Source organism: Cryptomeria japonica, chromosome 5 (assembly GCF_030272615.1).
Source record: "Cryptomeria japonica chromosome 5, Sugi_1.0, whole genome shotgun sequence".
NCBI classification, from domain to species: domain Eukaryota; kingdom Viridiplantae; phylum Streptophyta; class Pinopsida; order Cupressales; family Cupressaceae; genus Cryptomeria; species Cryptomeria japonica.
In genome coordinates, this window is record NC_081409.1 from 128,607,741 (window position 1) to 128,625,869 (window position 18,129).

The 18,129-nt window shown below is 36.4% G+C and overlaps 1 protein-coding gene across 5 annotated transcripts in view; it reads left to right on the forward strand.

Annotated features, from left to right (window-relative positions):
• Nucleotides 1-726: 726 nt before the first annotated feature.
• LOC131076624 (pre-mRNA-splicing factor ATP-dependent RNA helicase DEAH7) overlaps nucleotides 727-18,129 on the forward strand; it is a 102,175-nt gene continuing 84,772 nt past the window's right edge. The window contains exons 1-10 of one of the 5 annotated variants that reach the window (XM_058013906.2): nucleotides 727-922; nucleotides 1,030-1,171; nucleotides 1,728-1,871; nucleotides 1,973-2,188; nucleotides 2,857-2,909; nucleotides 3,121-3,556; nucleotides 3,703-3,873; nucleotides 4,026-4,174; nucleotides 4,310-4,419; nucleotides 4,574-4,682. In XM_058013906.2, coding sequence (XP_057869889.2) covers nucleotides 1,760-1,871; nucleotides 1,973-2,188; nucleotides 2,857-2,909; nucleotides 3,121-3,556; nucleotides 3,703-3,873; nucleotides 4,026-4,174; nucleotides 4,310-4,419; nucleotides 4,574-4,682 — 1,356 coding nt within the window. In that variant the 5' untranslated portion in view covers nucleotides 727-922; nucleotides 1,030-1,171; nucleotides 1,728-1,759. The remainder of the gene's footprint in view (nucleotides 923-1,029; nucleotides 1,172-1,727; nucleotides 1,872-1,972; nucleotides 2,189-2,856; nucleotides 2,910-3,120; nucleotides 3,557-3,702; nucleotides 3,874-4,025; nucleotides 4,175-4,309; nucleotides 4,420-4,573; nucleotides 4,683-18,129) is intronic. The other 4 variants (XM_059221282.1, XM_058013907.2, XM_059221283.1 and 1 more) reach the window with 4 other exon arrangements.

Consider the following 18,129-nt stretch of genomic DNA (forward strand, 5'->3'; position numbering starts at 1 on the left):
AAAACTTGTAATAGGGTAAATTGGAAATAATATGACTATAAAAAGTAAGCATCTACTAATCTAAAATGATAACTCTATTTGATTCAACTATTATATAATGATACAATTTTATTTGAATCTCAACTTCTCTTATCATAGAAATGTATCTCAATTTCTTCATCATTAAAATGCTTCATAAATGACAATTTAGGATAATTTTGAATGTACCTCTAAGAATTATGTAAACTAATAATATTCTTGTAATCAATCCTCAACCATATATTATATCTACAACCATGTATTAAACATAATATTTCCCCCTTTCTAATCTAATACATTTAAGCATAACCCAAAATCTAAAATGATAAGCTTGATCTCAAACAACAATTCCAAACACTAAAATTGTGCTTAGATCCATAGAATGATTATATGTAAGCCATGACGTTGACATGTTTTTGTAAGGAAAACCATTAATACTCTACCAAAAGATTTAGAGGTTTTGTTTCCATGTGTTTAGATCCCTATAAATGGATGCATATTGGTTTGGAACTATCACTTCTCCATTCAATATTTAAATGTATAAACAAAATGATTTGCTAAATGATATATTAGTTGATTTCATTAATTAATAAACCTTCCAAACCTCTTCAATGAGTAAGCCAAGGTGCAATTGCTAGTTTTAAAATTATATAAAACTAAAAAAATTGATCTGTTGATAAGAACTTGCGAGTGAAACCGTAGCTGTTTACTTACTTTCGAATTCCTTACACCTTCAGCAGCAAGCGTACTCCTTTCTAAAACGACGGCTTAAATTTGTCGTCGAACAATTCCAAATTCTAGATTTGAGTCTGGAATCCTAAAATTTTCGAACGTGAATTTACAGTGTAGGGGAGTGGTCGTCGCCAACGTCAATATCATCACATACAAACATTCTCAGGATTGGGTACATACTTTCTTTTTTATCTTATAAGCATGGTATTGTGTACATATATATAGGTCTGCCTTAATAACTTTCAAACTCCTCAAAGTCGGTGTTAATTATCCTTACAGGATCTATTTTATTGATTTGGCATTGTTTTTGAGGCTGATCTGGTTTAAGAGGTGGTGATTATGTACAAGGAAATATAAGCTCGCTGCAGCCCTCGTTCAACTTTCAAGGAAGATTTTAACAGGTCTCTTAAGTCCATTTAAGGTATGCCTCTTCATTTCAATTACTGTTTTTCTTTTATGCGAGCATGTGTATAGGGTTTTAAACGCCATGGAAATGTGGGCAAATCTTCTCAATTTGAATCCTGTACATGGATTTTTTCTGCCAGTAACGGAAGAAGTATTTTGGGTCGAACATGGTTGAGGGATTGATGCTGATACCTGTTTTCTCTTATTATTCTTATTGCTTCTATTGGCATGTTAATTTTGGGGTTTATGATGATGCCATAAGATTAGTCATAAATATATAAATGGATAAAGATTAGATATTTCCTCCAAAATGTAAAAATAATGCATCAGGTGGTTTTTAGGTCTGTAGAAAGACACCGAAGGGGTCGGTGCATTTACCTGCTGTTAACATTACTAGTTTACTTGTCACATCAGCACTTCTTTCCTTGTTAATCACAATCAATTCTTTCGATGTCAATTGGTCAGAGATCATTACAATTCGGGAGTGAATATACATACCAGTCTTTTTGTAAATGATTTATCTTTTGTAATAATTGGACTGAATTCATTTTTCTCGTTGGTTGTTATTTTAGGTAAAAACTAAAAAGTGATTTGCTGCGCAATCATGTTAGCTTCAAATATGTTGGAAGCTGAGGAAGAAAGTAAAGGGGGTCTTCAAATCCCTGGGAAAGATAGAGTTATATTTAGAGCACCTTCCACCGGAAAATCTATTTTGGGTAGTCTACTGTTTCTTAAATATCAAGTTCATCTAATGATATTTGGAATATGCCAATGTTTTTTCATGTACTAAATGGTTAGGATTTTGCATAATTCTTAGGTTTGGATACTCTGGCCCGGGCAAAGAGGGCAGCAGTCGAGAATGGGTCAAGCTTGCATAAAACAACTACTCTTTCAACTATGGAAGAGGGTGAAAGAGAGGAAAACCTGGTCATTGATGGCAATGAAGAATCTTCTGAAGCTCTTGATCATAGAAAAGATAGCAAGGTGATGCGTAGATATCGAGAGCCTCGTCTAGAAGATACCCCATATGTTGGTAAATAATCTATTCAGAAATTATTTGCTATTGATAATGTTATTCAATTTTCTGAAGTATCTGACATCTGGTGATCGAGGGCATGCACTATAATTTGACAACAAAGTTAATTTTAAGAATCCACTACATTTCTTCTATAGGTATATAACAATTCACTTATCCTTTCTCACTTGGTATTGTTAGATGCTATTGATAAGACAAGTGTATATTTGCTCATTTTGGAATTGTTTAAAGTTATCATGTTTATGATTCTAGGCTATGGGCTTGTGTGTGCTTTGGTCAGATTTAGGCGCTTCATTGTGTTGGAGGTGTAGTGGTGCCAGCTTGTTTTTATAGTATTTGGGATCACTAGGACACATTTATTGTGCTTTTCTAAATTGGTATTTTTGTTTGTTCAATAGTGGCCTTAACACTCCACTTCTGGATTATTATGTGATTTGTCCTGCAATAAAAAAGATGTTTAAGCTTTTAGCAGAATCATTATTAAGTCATTACAAAGCAGTGGAGTGAGACCATTCGTTACATTTATTCAAATCAAAAGTTGCAAGGAAATATATGAAAATTATGTTCTTCTGTAACACGAAGGAAATCCTATAGTCATCTTTTTCTGACAGCTCAATTTTTGTAACATAATTATCATTACTGAAATCAAAGGAGTGGATTGACAGGTGGAATAAATGCTGCTGACTCAGAACGATTGTATGATAAAGGATCAGCTGAAGTATGTGAAACTTCCTTTGTGAGATGTTTATTGGTTCTCATTTAAATCTTTTTTAATCTTGAGGAATATTTATGACTTTTAGTTTTAGTCTCAAGTGCAATTGTTTTTGGATGTTTATTAATTATTTTTAAAACTTGGTTTTCAAAATCTGAACTGTTTTCCATCTTATTATGTTGTAATTTGTGAACTCGTCTACTTTCTTGTTTCAAAGGATTCAAGCCTATCTAGTAGAAGTCCTTACAGAGGAGGAGATCAAAGTAGAGCATTTAGTAGAGACAGAAATAATGATCGGGATGGTGGTCAAGACAGATACAACACTGAAAGAAGGAGATCTTATAGCGATGTGAAGAATGATAGAATTAGTGAGAGTGATAGACATAGAGGAGAAAGGAGGGAATCTAGCAGACATTTAAGAGATAGAAGGGACAGTAGCAGAGATAGGCAAAGCAGTGAAAGTAGTAGAGAATCTAGCAGAAGTACAGGGGATGAGTGGGACAAGAGACGAGAGAAATGGGGTCATGATTCTAGGGAACCTTTGAGAGATGCTAGAGAAGGGTGGTCAAGTGATAGAGATAGACACCGCCGGAATGAATATGAAAGGCATGGTGCAAAACGACATAGAAATGATTACTCTCCAAGGAGATCAGGTACATAATTTAGTATAGCATGTATACATGCTTTGTGTCATTTTTATGTAACTTTATGTTGGACATTATTACACTACAGTGTGAATCACATGCACAGAAACTCATGGCATACATCTTATATGAGTCTTCACATGGGATATGATCAGGTAGGTCCGACTGGGATGATGGCAGATGGGAATGGGATGATACACCACGTCGAGATAAAACACCTGTTCATGAGCCTCATCTTCCAATGCCTTCTCCAATGCTGGTTGGTGCATCACCTGATTTACGCTTAGTGTCACCATGGCTAGGAGGAGATACGCCCTGTGCTCCAGGTAAAGGGCTAAACAAATGGTATAAATACTGTTTCTTTGGATCATGGATGGATACATGAATTGGTAGAATCTACATTCTAAAGCATTTGCAAGCTTAATCATATATAATCCATTAAATAGCTCACTGATAATGATGATTATAAACATGGCAGGGTCTGCAGAGTCTCCTTGGGACTATATCTCACCATCTCCTGTACCAATACGTGCTGGCGGATCTTCAATGAAAATAACCAACTCTCGTTCAGGGGTCAGGTCTCATCAGTTGAGTTTTAATTCTAGAAGCACAGAATCTCAGAATGAGGTATGAAAAATGTTTGCATTGTCTAATTTTACTAGAATTAATAGCATCTATGCTTGTATTTTTGATGATTTGAGATTTTTTTTATCAAATTATTTTTTGTATTTTTGTTTTCATTTTTTATGCTTGCATTATCAGGAGGATGCAATTGAAGATAAAGCATCTTTTGGCAAAGAAGATACAAATGCTGTTAGTAAACAGATGGTGGAAGAAATGGAGGAAGCAGAACGTGATGCTGACCGAGCATGGTAAAAGAGTTTGTGATTATCGAAGATCTTTGGTTATGTAAATGAGGATTAGGGTAGTTTTCCAATTTCAACTCGCCAAATAGGTTTGATAATAACTGTTTGCTTCTTTGTTAAGATAAAAGTCTGCTAAGAGCTTATAGCTTTGTTTTTGTAGGTATGACAGGGAAGAAGGGGGAACAATGCTAGAAGGTGACAGTTCATCATTGTTTTTCGGAGATGATGCAGCATTTGAGAAACGGAAGAATGAAATGGCAAAGCGATTGGTACATTGTTTTACGCCCACAAGTAGATACTAGAAGGGATTAAGAAAGCAATGAATGAGTGTTTTGTTCAATGTTGTATATCATTGCCGGTTTGCACTGAATAGTTTGATCTTTGAGTACTTATGTTTGATACTAAAATAGCTACTGGTATAGGTAGCGATATGACATTTTTTTTGAAAAATGGGAGACATGTACTTGGAGAAGGCAAAGATTAAATATTACATATATAATGACAATGAGGATAAAAAAAAATGTTAAAAATAAAAAAATTGTTAACATACTTAAATGTGTAAAAATTAACATTTTAAAACATAGAAATAGATGGCAATGAAGATTTTAAATAATTGATAATTATATTAAATGTTGACAATTATGAATGAATGAAGCACGGTAGCTACCAAATGTGAAAAAGATGAAAAACATAAATGGTATATGGAAATTATATATGATGACTCATCTAATGGAACATAAACAAACCCAGAACTGAACGTTGCTTTGGCTATGTCATTGGTCTGCAAGTAGGGGTAAATCATTGAAGCCATTTGTCTCGACTCTCAATGACCTCATCCTCCAAGACCTGGGGTACTCTGTTAGATGGAATTCGGTTCCATTTGGTTGAAGAACCCTTCTTGTACCCTGTGTTTGTACAAGAGACAAGATGAGGTGGGCTATGAATGTAGACCAAATTCTTTGCCTTCTTCAACTGTGGTTGGTTCCTCTTCAATGAATGAATGAACCATAAGCACTAAATTCCTCTAACAAGTTGAAGAACTGGCTACTTGTGAGAGTAATTGAATTGTTTCAGGTGCTTCAGCTCCCTGGTTCCACCACCACTCAATCGGATCTTTTGTTGCATGCATATCATACAAAGCTATCATGGTAGAAAAATTGCCAAAGCCATGTGAAAACTCATTCCATTGGGTCCTGATAAGGGGAACATCCTCTTTTTTTTCATTGCATGAATTTTTTTCTTTTTTATTGCTCCTCTTTTCTCATATGAAGGCCTCTTCTTGTTTATTTTTGTGTTGTATGATGTGCCATTTTGGATTTAAAGCATAGGCAGCACTATGAAGATGTGTGTTAAATTTGTCCATCTTCCATGTTTTTTTGGCTTCATCAAAGCATATAAAGAAAAGAATCCCTCAACTTCTGTAAGTTTGTCTTTTACTTTTCTGTTTTTTGCACCTAGAGAATCAATTTTTCATAAATCTCTCCTCAACATGGCTTCTCAGAACTTGTAAATTGGATTACCTCACGAATGGGTTGGATGAAGTCAATTACAAAGTTATTGTTGGCCTAGAAACAATTATTGACGATTCTCACCACAAATCTAGTATCAAATTTAGATCAAGTCCAAGATCCTTGTGTTATTGACTATTGTGGAATAGAAAGCCCCTTTGGCCACTTATAGACAATTAAGAAGTGTGAAGTATGAAGCAAATTGTTTATCAGGAGGTTTGAGGAGTTCTACAAATTTTCAATAAGTGGCTTGTAAGTGGTGATGATTACATGTGAACAGATTTATTTTTCTACCATTCTCAGTGAGCTATAAGCTTCACTGAACATGCTAGTGTCTTTAAGTGCATTATTAAATGAATACTTCATGTCTAGCATAATTTGAGGAATGCATTAAACTTTTTGGACCAACAAGCCTGCTTCTTTACAAACACCTTTTCCCTTCATGTGACATTTTTTAGCTCCATCCTTATCTATGTGCCTTGCTAGGACTTTTACAAAGTACTGTGTTGTAAGAACTTTCACTAAGTTACATGTGACAATAGCTGTTCCATCACTCTCTTTACCCCCTAAAAAAAGATCATCATACTAGTGCAGGGGAAAGATGGTCTCGTTCCCTCCTACCATTTTAGATACGAAAATTGACTTTTTTTGTTAAGCATGGAAAGTGGGCCCCTCTCCCTTAATATTAACATTGAAAAAAGAAAAACATTGATTTCATACAAAATATTTATTTGCAATTGAAAACAAGAGTTAATAAGATCAGGCCACCAAAGCCTACTTAAACAAGAGAAGCAACAAGTCCTTTAGATATCCCTATTATTCTCAATGGGATAGTGTTGCCCTAATTTCCAAGCACCCAAATTTTAAACTTTTGCATTGAAGCTAAAGTTGGGCAAAATTTTAATGTGTACTTTCAAGAGTTTTCGAGATATGTGATTATGTGGTTTTAGTTCAAGGCCATCATCTTCGAGTCTTGTCATGTGTTGTTCTGTCTTGCATTAGTCAAGATGCAAAAACAATTAAATCTTGAGAACCGTAAAGCGTCGAGGGGAACAGTCTCATTAGCATGTCTTTGTTACCATTTTGAGCAATGTTTCAAATGTCCATCCAAACCTAGTTCATTGTTTGTGATATTTTAATGCTTCAATTTTCGTCAGCCTCCGTTCGGAAAAAGTTTAAATCTTGCACTTGGGACTGTTGTGACATTTTCACACATCGCCCCATTGCCAATGGGGACCCCCTCTTTTTGTTAAATAGACCAAGTCTTTTGCAGTCCATGTTGTCTCCCAACCCTAAGGAATGAGTTATAAGGTCTTGTTGGTTTGGATTCTGGCCTTTGGAAGTAATGAAGTTACTAAGTAGGGAATGGATTCCTAAGGAATATACAACCTAGACAAGATTCTGTCTTAATATTGTCATCAAGTTGAGAATAAGGGTTTTAATGTATTGAGAAATGCATTGTGCTTATTGCTTTATCCTTCAAACTTTGCATTTTGCTAACTATGAACTTGATTAATGCTTGTACTTCACAACGTTTCATTGTCTTTCTTTAGGTATATTATGGGGAGCAAGACTTTGGATGCTAAGAGGACATCGTTGAGTGGGTGATATCATTGTCCAAGGAAGAGATTGCAATAATAGGACAAAGAATGTATAGTCAGAGGAAGGGAATGATGGACTTTGGCTAAGTGTCAAGATAACCCTGAGAACAGATATGAGGAAATCAAAAGGAATCCTTCAAGGAAGCCACTAGTAAAATTTGAGCATTTTTTGAGAATTTTCTATTTTTAGAAAGTTTCACTGTGGCCCCATTTGGTCTATTTTTGCATTTTGGCAAAAATTTATCCTTCAAAGGGCCTCCCAGTAAAATTTGAGCGTTTTCTGAGAACTTTTCCTATTTTTAGAAAATCTATTTTTTAGAAGTCTATTTTTAGAAAGTTTCACTATGGCCTTGATTGGCCTTTTTTGGCGTTTGGTCAAACTTTCTATTTTTAGAAAATCTAGTTTTAGAAAGCCTTTTTTTAGAAACAATTGAACTTTAACTGTAAGTGGAGCAGGTATCGAGATTCAAGTCCAGAAGAATGAAGATGAAATGCAGAGCATCAAAAGTCAGTGCAAAAAGGGAAAAATCATCTTCTAGGCCAAAACTCCACCCAAGAGTGGAAATTCTTAGTGAAGGAGGAATTTGTTGAAAATTGAAAATCCTCCTGTAGCCCAAAACTCCACCCAAGAGTGGAAAATCCACCCTGAGGAGGAATTTTCTGTGAGGACAAAAATCCTTCTTTGTCACTCCAAAGGTGCCCAAGTCTTGGAAATGGCTAAATTTGACTAAGTGTGGGAAAATTCCTTCTTCCCCCTCCAAGTGCACCCAAGCATTTCCATGTCATGAAGTCATGGAAATGAAAAATTGGTGCTAAGTGTTGGAAATTCCTTCCTTTAGGACAAAATTCTTGGAAATCATCAAAAATTGGCTAAGTGTTGGAAATTCCTTCCTTCGAGACAAAATTCTTGGAAACAATGAAAAATTGACACTGTCTTGGAAATTCCTTCCTTAAAGACAAAATTCTTGGAAACAATGAAAAATTGGCTAAGTGTTTGAAAATTCCTCCTTCAAGACAATGCACACACGAGCATTCATAGAACATGATATGGTAAAACTTCACAAGGAAACAAATTTTTCCTTCTCTAGGGTTGATATGTGCTCAGGAATTCCTCAGAAACAAAAAAGGTCATGAAATTTTTTCCAAGGCAAAGATATCTTCCAGTTCCTCCTAAATGCGCGCAACTTCATGATGGAAAGGAAGGATGAAATTTCACCAAGGAAAATTCCTTCCCCAAGCTCCAAATACGCCTATCTCTTGGAAGGGAAGAAATGATAAATTTTGCTAAGTGTTGACAAATCCTCCTCCAGGATTAATATGTGCTCAAGGATTCCTCATAAATGGAAACTCAAAAATTTGACTATGGAGAAATTCCTCTCCAAGCTCCAAATGCGACCATCTCCAAAATGTCAGAAAATGATAAAACATCAAGGATTCATCTATCCAATCCAAAGGCAACATCACGACATCAAGAGGCATGGAGGTCCAAGACGAGCAGTTCCAATTTATGACATACACGTTCAAGAAGGAATCCATACTTAGGAAGTTCATGGAGGAAGAATTCTAGTTCTAAACGTTGAAGAGGACATTCAAACTCCAAACATTCAGGCTTCAAGGCAATCTAGTTCTAGACCCCAAGGTTCATTTCAAAGATCAAAGTTCAATTGCAAGTGTAGAAGGAAGAATTTCCTCTGAAAATCCAAAATCAAAGGTCAGAAAGTTCAAGTGTGAAAGATTTGAACTTTGATAAAATCTTTGACAGGAAAGTCCAATTCATTCCAAGAAGGTGAATTCCCGAATCCAAGTACAAAGAAATGAAATGAAGAATCAGCTCGGCTAAGGGGGATACTCAAAGAAATTTAGATGGAAATCCTCTCCTCAATGGAGGAATTGTTTGCACAAGAAATGGGAGATAAGGAAATGACCACAGATAATTTGAAGAGCATGGTCAAGGAACATGTTTTCAAGGACATGAGTTCTTTCTCGAGAGTTGCCTCGATGTCATTTCCATATTCATCAGTTTCACGAATAGGATTCAAGTACTCAAGCTAGCAAGCGAGAAGACTCTTAGTTAGTGTGAAAAGGATACAATAGTCATGGAGTACAATCATGAGACTACTCCAAGTGTCTTTGTAGATGAACTCGAGATAGTGATGTCTAGGTTCATTGAATTTGCCAACAAAGAGAGAGATAAGGGATGCTTACTTCTAGATAATGAGTTGTTTGATGATTAGTTCACCCTCAGTTATTGTCTCTTTACTCTAGTTCTTTTGAATAAAAGGTGGTCATTTACTTTGAAACCCTTGGAGTTCCATCTTGTAATCTCGGCCCTTGATTACAAATCAATCTTGGCTATTCATTTGTGGAAGGATCTCTATAAAAGGCCCATGCCTGCTCATTTGTAATCATTAGATAGCTCATTAGAAATAGAGATCTCTTGCTCCTTAGAGTAGAAGTAGAGTAGGAGAAGGAGAAGACATTGTTGTAAGACTTGGAGAAATAAAATTTGATTTCATTGAAGATAAGGTGGATTCATGTTTATATCAGCTTGTTGCATGGTGTTCCTTCGATTTCCCAAGTTGTTAGAAGTGCATTGATGTTAATGGAGAATGTAATAATGTTTTATGAATTTCAATGGTTCATACTTTTTGTACTTAGATGGTTTCTATTTGTAGTGTAAAGTTAGCCTGAACCTTTTTTATATGGATGCTTGACTTCAATCATGGAATGTACATTGTTCATTATGATGGTGTTAATTGTGATATTCTTTTCATAATCCTTGGAAGATTGCACTAGTTCTCATGGAGTTGTTGCTGAGCATGGCAAAGAAGGACTTGGTTATTGGGAATTTGCCCATTGGAGCATGATCCATTACCCTCATTGTCCCTAGGAGTAGATTAGAACTTCTTAACCCTTTCTTGTTTGTCCTTTTTTTTCAGTTCCAGTTAAGTCTATTTAAGGAAGATGCATCATAATCTTGCAATATCCAATGGTGAAGTTCCAACCCTAGCATCAAGAGAAGTGAAGAACAACAAAAGCGTAAGTTCCTCTTGGATTACCAACATACATCAGCCAAAAGAGATCATATCCAACATTAAGTTGCATGTACGCAGTAGAAACCTTGGAGTCGCCTCAGTGAACTTTTTTTTGCAATCTTAGCATGTGAGGAGTCTTCGTTCAAGAGAGGATAAAGTGTCTTTGGCATTTTTATTCTATGTTGGTGTGGTCACAAAACACCCATTAACAAGGACCTCGTCATGAAGAAATCTCCTTAGGTTATGCTCACCTAGCATCCTTTAATGTCTGGTTCAGATTTTGGAGCAAAATTTCATCTTAGTCAAAAGATGTGTATTCTTTTGAACTAGGCTAATAGGTTTCAAATGGGAAACATTAAATTATTTGTCAAAATAATTTTAATATTTTTAATTAATTTAATTTATTTCCCATATTAATAACTTGGGAGGGAAATATTTAAAACACCTTAAATCATACTATCCTCCCTATTGTTGCTCAAAAATCCAAAAAGTTAAAGGTTAATCCCTCATCCCATTTTGTGCGAATTGCTCACAATGCTTACTTTTAACCAAGTTAATGGTTAATCCCTCCCCCTATTTTGTGCAAAAGGCTCACAATGCTTAACCTCTCAACTAAGTTAAAGGTAATCTTTCATCCCATTTTGTGTGAAAAACTCAAAGTGATTAACCTATTGACTAGTTAATCTCCTGTGCTCCATTGTACATTTTTCAAAAACCTATTAACCTCCTTACTTTGTAACTGTCATATTGTATGGTTCAAAATGCCCTCTTTTTGTGAACATGAGTGCATGATGTGAAATCAATGGTCAACCACTTGAATTATTTTGCGTTATACCTTAGAGGGATAGTTCTCAGTGCACAATGATTGCAGCTTTATGAACAAGGAAGATTTGGTTGAATAGGCTGTAGAAATCTGGAGCAAATACATTTTATGTTGAAAGCACTTCAATATGGCATAGGTGCGAGGTAGAAAGGCAAAAACAAGGTACATAGATAGTTTGACAAACTGCCTTAAATTCACGTCACCTCATGGAGTGCAACGATTGCAGCCAAGGCGCAAAATCGAGTAAATGCCATTAGAAGATGTAAAGCCAACTTGCTGCCCGCCTAAGTAGCAATAGCAACTATGAAACAAGCTTCTGGATATCCACTTACATACATGAATGGTTCGAAAGAATTCCTCAAAGAAATGTCAACTCATGGACATAGATGATTGTAGTTACAATGTCAACATGCATGTAAAATGTGCGAGCAGAAGCAATGCGTGCTTGTTATCTGATAGAATGTGAGGAGATATCATCTTATGAAGTTTATCGCTCTAGTCAACATGCATTCAAAATGCATAAGAATAGACAAGGCTTCCTAAATTGTCTCAAAAAAGTACCCCATGGAATGTGATGATTGGAGGAGGTGACAAATGCCTCAAGGAAATATAGATTGCTGAAAGAGATATCATCATGTGGGATTCACACATAATGGATGTATCGAAAAGGCCTGAGAAACTTAGCAAATTTAGTTAGTAGGAGTAAAGACAAATACCATTCTATTTTCCTCTATTGTACATGGTCTTGTGAGGAGTATAGTCAATGCAAGTGAACTGTTCTACACCATACCTCAAAGAAATATCATCTCTTGGAAACACGTGATTGGAAAATATACACAAATATATTGAAGCATCGAAATAGTGTGCGGACATGTGTGCAAAATGTGAAATAAGATACAACGCTCTTGAGTTATTTGATAGGATGCATAAAGATATTGCCGGATGGAATGCAATGGTTGCAGAATGTGCACAAATGGATGTGTTAAAAGGGCTTTATTAACTTTTTAAGCAAATGCGGCGAGCAGGTGTAAAGCTAAACTCCTAAACCTTTGCTAGTATTTGTCCCTTGCATGCACAAGAATGAGAGCTTGAAATACGTTATGGACAGCAATCAGATATATAATTGCAAGTACATTAATTGACACACACAAAATGTGGAATCTTAGACAAACCATTTGAAACATGGAGGCATAGATGGCATGTGAGATGTTTGACAAAATGTTTCTCAAAGAGGTGTGATCTCATTGAATGCAATTTCTATAGAATATTCATCGAATTGAAGCTACCTCAATGGACATGTATATAAAGAAATGGGGACATGGATATGACTACAAGAATGTGTTTTCCTTTTGCTTGTGGATCAATACGAATATAGGATGAATTGCACCCATAGATATGGGAGATCAACACAAAGTTGGTGGAATAAGCTTGATACATGGAGGCAGCATGGAGAAGTGCTATTAAGGATTCTAAGAATCTTTGAGTATGTTTTGATTGGTACACAACATACAAATTCATCCTCCCAGCTTGCGTCGAATTGTGAGCTTTAGAACAGAGTATCAACAGTTCCATGAGCAAAGCATCGTAGACACATGGTGGATCTTGTTCAAAAAGAGGTTAAATCCTTGCTACAATCAGTTTTGGTAATGGTGCTTATTGTGATATGTGCTAATCCAATTGTACTTAAGGTCCTGGTGCACACTTAGAAGCAAGTGAGAAAGTTGACGACAAAGCATTACAAGAATGGTTAAAGTTGGTTATTGCTCCTGTAGAGCTGGCCACTTTTATTGAGGGTTCATATGTTCTTCTAGAAAAGGTGTATTTGACAAGTCCAAAAAAGTTGAATGCTACTTGACCTCCCACGCGCGCGTTGTGAATGCTACAACGGTACATGATGGGGAGGTGAGATCAAGCATCCAAACTCTTATATCAAACGCCTCAAAGAAATTTCATCTAATGAAATGTAATGCTCATAGATTCGAGGTTGATGTGCATATAAATGTGGAATCCATGAAGCAAACGCATTGATTCATAAATGCTCTAGTCAATATGCTTGCAAAACGTGAAAGGTCTAATTCATTATTTTTGATATGCTTGATAAAAGGATACTGGTCAAGAAGGCATTCTGTATATTGCATTGCTAGTTTTGTGATAAGGTTCTCCATTATGAAGATGATCGTTGTGTATGCATTAGAGGTGGTTTCTCTCTCTCTCTCTCTCTCTGCCAAAGTGAGTGTGTAAGGAAGGTATAGACATTGAAATCGTTGTGCTCTTAGAGAAACAAATTGTGTTGTGTTTTTGTTGCAAATGATTGTGAGATGGCGAAATCGTAATGTCCCCTTTTTAGGTGACAAGAGATGAGCAAGGGTTGACCTATCATTCGAGCTCCCATAGGTCAATGGTATGGTTAGGGGACTCATTCTAAGGGTCATGGAGCTTTGCAGGGGCTCTGTGAGTTGTTTTGAATCTTCAGACGACAATTCCTACTTTTTAGGGAGGTCTCCTATTTTTTAGCGAGAACTGGTAGTTGAATGGATGACCACTCGGGGAACCAGGGAGTAGAGCAGGATCCTTTTGAGCAGTTATAGGTGTTTGGAGAGTGGTTCCTATTTTTTAGGGCGAGTCCCTACTTTTTAGGAGGAACTGTCAATGGGCCTGTGCAAGACTCGGGCATCCTTCAGTGGTATTAGAGCCTTGATCTTGTCAACTTGTGGGATGTTGAGGTTGTTTACAAAATGGAGATGTTAGAGATGATTACAGAAATGGAAGAATGGGAAAATGAAATTGCTGCCACTAAAATTGCTAAGTGGTATAACAAATATCAAAAGAGGAAGAATCTTCTAACATTTCAAGAATATCAAAATTCATTAAGCTTGACTATTCTTGTGAATGAGGAGGTTATCATAATTTTTGATGAATATTTAAGTGAACTTGAGGAGGTCAAGGCTACCGAATCTTTTGACAGATATTACAAGAAAAAGATGCTTGTATCAATTGAAGATTTGCCACCAAGATATGACCATAATTCCGAAGTTCATAATAGCAGTGACATACCTTCTCTTCCTCAAGATATGGCAGCCTTTGGTCAAGAAGAGAATAATGATTTGCATTCTAGATTTGAGGGTGCAGATGGTGCTAGCATGGGTTATGATGATGCGAATGATACAAGCCATCATAAATCAGATTTTGTGTACTTTGGGGCAGCAGATATAGAGCATTGCCAAAGGTTGAATGAGGATTGGTTACATAGAGAAACCCAAGCAAAGATACTTGCTGCCCAAGCAAGACAACACCTCCAAAGAATCAAAGAATGCCACAATCAGCTAGATGATGCAAGGAAACAAAGGGAATCATCCATTAGATCTCTATTTCTTCCAAGGGAAGAAGAGGACAGCGAAGATTTATTGAAGAGGTATAAGCATAAGTCTGATTTGCTGAGTTTGATCAACAATTCTCTTTCATCTAATGAGTCAAATTTGAAACCTTGCATTGAGAACATTCAAGTTGGGATGGCTAGTTGTGAAGTTGATTCCTTTCTACCTAGAGTTGATGAGATATTGGGTGGTATTCATAGTGGACCAGCCACTAAAGGTTTGTCCATGTTGCAAAATGAAAACATCTACTATTCATCTGTGGACTTGTCACCTCTTTCATATGATAAGGCAGCGATGTACTTATTGTTTGGCGACTTAGTTTTCTTAGATTTGACAACGGGCTATGAAGATCAGCATGTAAGGGACTTCATTTGGTGCATGGCTAAACCAAATATTTACATGGCATCCTCCAATGAAGACATACTAACTTTTGGAGAAATTGGGCAAGCTGCAGCCGCTGATCACAGGTTTTGGAGAAATTTCCATCACACCTTCCTTGTTGGAAATTGACTCACTGATGGGTTCATATTAGCATTGATGGTTGGTGGTACTTGTGGCTTCAATTGGAGTGAAGTTCTCAACCGGTTAGGTGATGTGTAGTTTCCCAATAGTAGCATAATGGGTATTGACATGACGGATGGATATGACAATACAATGATTTGGGATCTTGGTATTGACATGTGTGGTACACTTCTTCAGTGGATCCATGATGAGTTGCTTCACTTGGAGTATACAGATGTTTATATCAGAGTAGCGTAGTAGTTTGGTGGAGCATTGTTTCTTAGATTGGTATGAGATCCAGGAATTAGTTGTCATTGTGCAGGTGCAGGGAGGATTGTAATGTCCCCAATTTTTTAAAAGTGACATTAATTAAATTAATTCTTATTAAGTTGCCCAAAATAAATATTATTCAAAAGGATGACTTATTATAAAAATTATGATATGTCACTTTAGGTGTCTCCGCAGGCAAAATCAGAGGCTAGGAGATGATTGGCTAACCAAGGGAGACTTAGTCATTTATTTGGCCTTGGTAAGCTTATAAGGTGAAAATTTTATAATATTTCACTGTAAGTCACTTTTTTAAAAATAGAAATATTTTATGTAGTGACTTTATAATGAAGGTTAATTAAACTACATAACCCGAGGACGCGTCCCCGGGTTAAAATCCCCCGTCCCCATACCGGGGACGTTTCGGGGACGGCTAGGGGACGTACCCTCGCCGTCCCCAAAATTGCAAAATTTGTGGGAAACGTCTCGGAAACTTGGGGACAATAGTGACTCTCAAAGGGGACATCCCCCCGTCCCCTAACTGTCCCGGGGACGGCCAACTATCCCCCTTTTCCCAGCACATTTAAAAAACAGAAAAAGATTCAAATGCTCAAAAAAACATTTTTTTATTTTATTATAGGTCTATAAAATTGGATTTTTATTGATATGATGGGTAAACATGTCTGAATCACTTCCAAAAGCACTTATAAATAATGAGCAGCAGCCTGGTAATAAATTTCACAAACACTTAGAACACGGTAGTGCGTAAAAAAGTGGTTGTAGGTCTGCAATATTGGACTTTTCACAATTATGAAAGGTAAACAGGTCTGAATCATAGCCAAAAGCACTCAGAAATATGAATAACAACTTGGTATATAATTTCACAAACATCCAAAACTTTGTAGTGCATATAGAAGCGGTTGTAGGTCATAATAGAAATGGAAGACTATCAAAATATCCTTCAACCAGAAATAAACAATGAACTACATGCAAACAAGTGTTGGCATATTGACAATGTATTTTCAATTATGAATGCATATTGAGTATTGACAGTGAATTCTGAACATAAATGTGGTATGTTAAGGTTCTATAATGTACATATACTTGCTTTATCCATGTTTTCATATGAATATAATGTATATATACATGCTTTATCTATTTTTCAAATGAACATTTCAAATTTCACTATATATTTTAAATTTTCCCTATATTTTATATAGCCATCTTTATCTATTAGAAAACACGGATATAATATCTTAAAAGAATACAATGAAGTAGATTACTATTGTTTTTTACACCTTTTTTACATTTGCGCCCGAAATATTATCATCTCCTCTATGTACCAAAGAGTCTAGAATTGAACTTAAATTTTCATTTATTTGCCACTCAAATTGAAGCGACTCTTCGGGTCAAGAGTTAAATAAGAAAACAATAAATAGAAAATGAGTCCGTATCCAAGCAATTTTCAAGGATCGATCCTTCCTTTTTTACCCTTTGTCGTCCCCCCGCCGTCACCAAAATTGGCAAAAAAATTTGCCGTCCCGGAAACTCGTCATGTCGTCCCTTGTCGTCCCCATCCCGGAAACTTGGGGTAACATAGATTTTATTTAAACAAACTTGTCAGATTGTGCCAATCAGCATTCGGCATCTTACAGTGGCTGAAAGATGCCTGAGTCCTGCAAGCCAACTGACTGTTCCTCCTAAAAAGTAGGGACTCACCCTAAAAAATAGGAACCACTCTCCAAACACCTGTAATTGCTCAAAAGGATCCTGCTATGCTCCCTGGTTCCTCGGGTGGTCATCCAGTCAACTACTAGTTCTCCCTAAAAAATAGGAGACCTCCCTAAAAAGTAGGAACTGTCGTCTAAAGATCCAAAACAACTCACAGAGCCCTTGCAAAGCTCCATGACCCTCATAATGATTCCTATAACCATACCGTTGACCTATGGGAAATTGAATGATAGGTCAACCCCTACTCATCTCCTTCCGTCTAAAAAGGGGACATTACAGTCCTCCCTTTTCGAAGATTGCTTGCCCACAAGCAATGCATCACTTTCCCACCAGAATCCCACACTAACTGTAGGTAGAACTCTATATGCTTCTGCTGCTCCACTTTGATTACAATACCCGCACACCACAAACCATGAAGCAACAACACACTAGAAACCATGCGAAACGATGTGTCAAACAATTCAACACTCGGGTCCCAAATCATTATGCTACCATATCCCACAGATTTGAGGAAATGAAGGTATCTCCAAGTAGCTTCAACACCAAACAATTCTCCAACTCCAATTGATCACCCAAGGATGTGTAAAACATCCATTATAGGTGCAAGGAAAGGTATAGCAGCCCTTCCTAGGTTGCTGATATAGAACAGAACAACCACTGTAAGATGACTAATGCTGATTGGCACAATCTGACAGGTTTGTTTAAATAAAATTCTTTGGCCCGCGAGTTGATGTTTTGAGTTTCAAAGAGTTTTGAGGTTTGCTTGCATGTTATTGACTTTTTGAATGTTACACAATGAAGAGATATGCAAAATACAACTAAACTAATACTGAAAATTGAAAATCAGAACTCTTAGTTTTGTTACAGCAATACAAT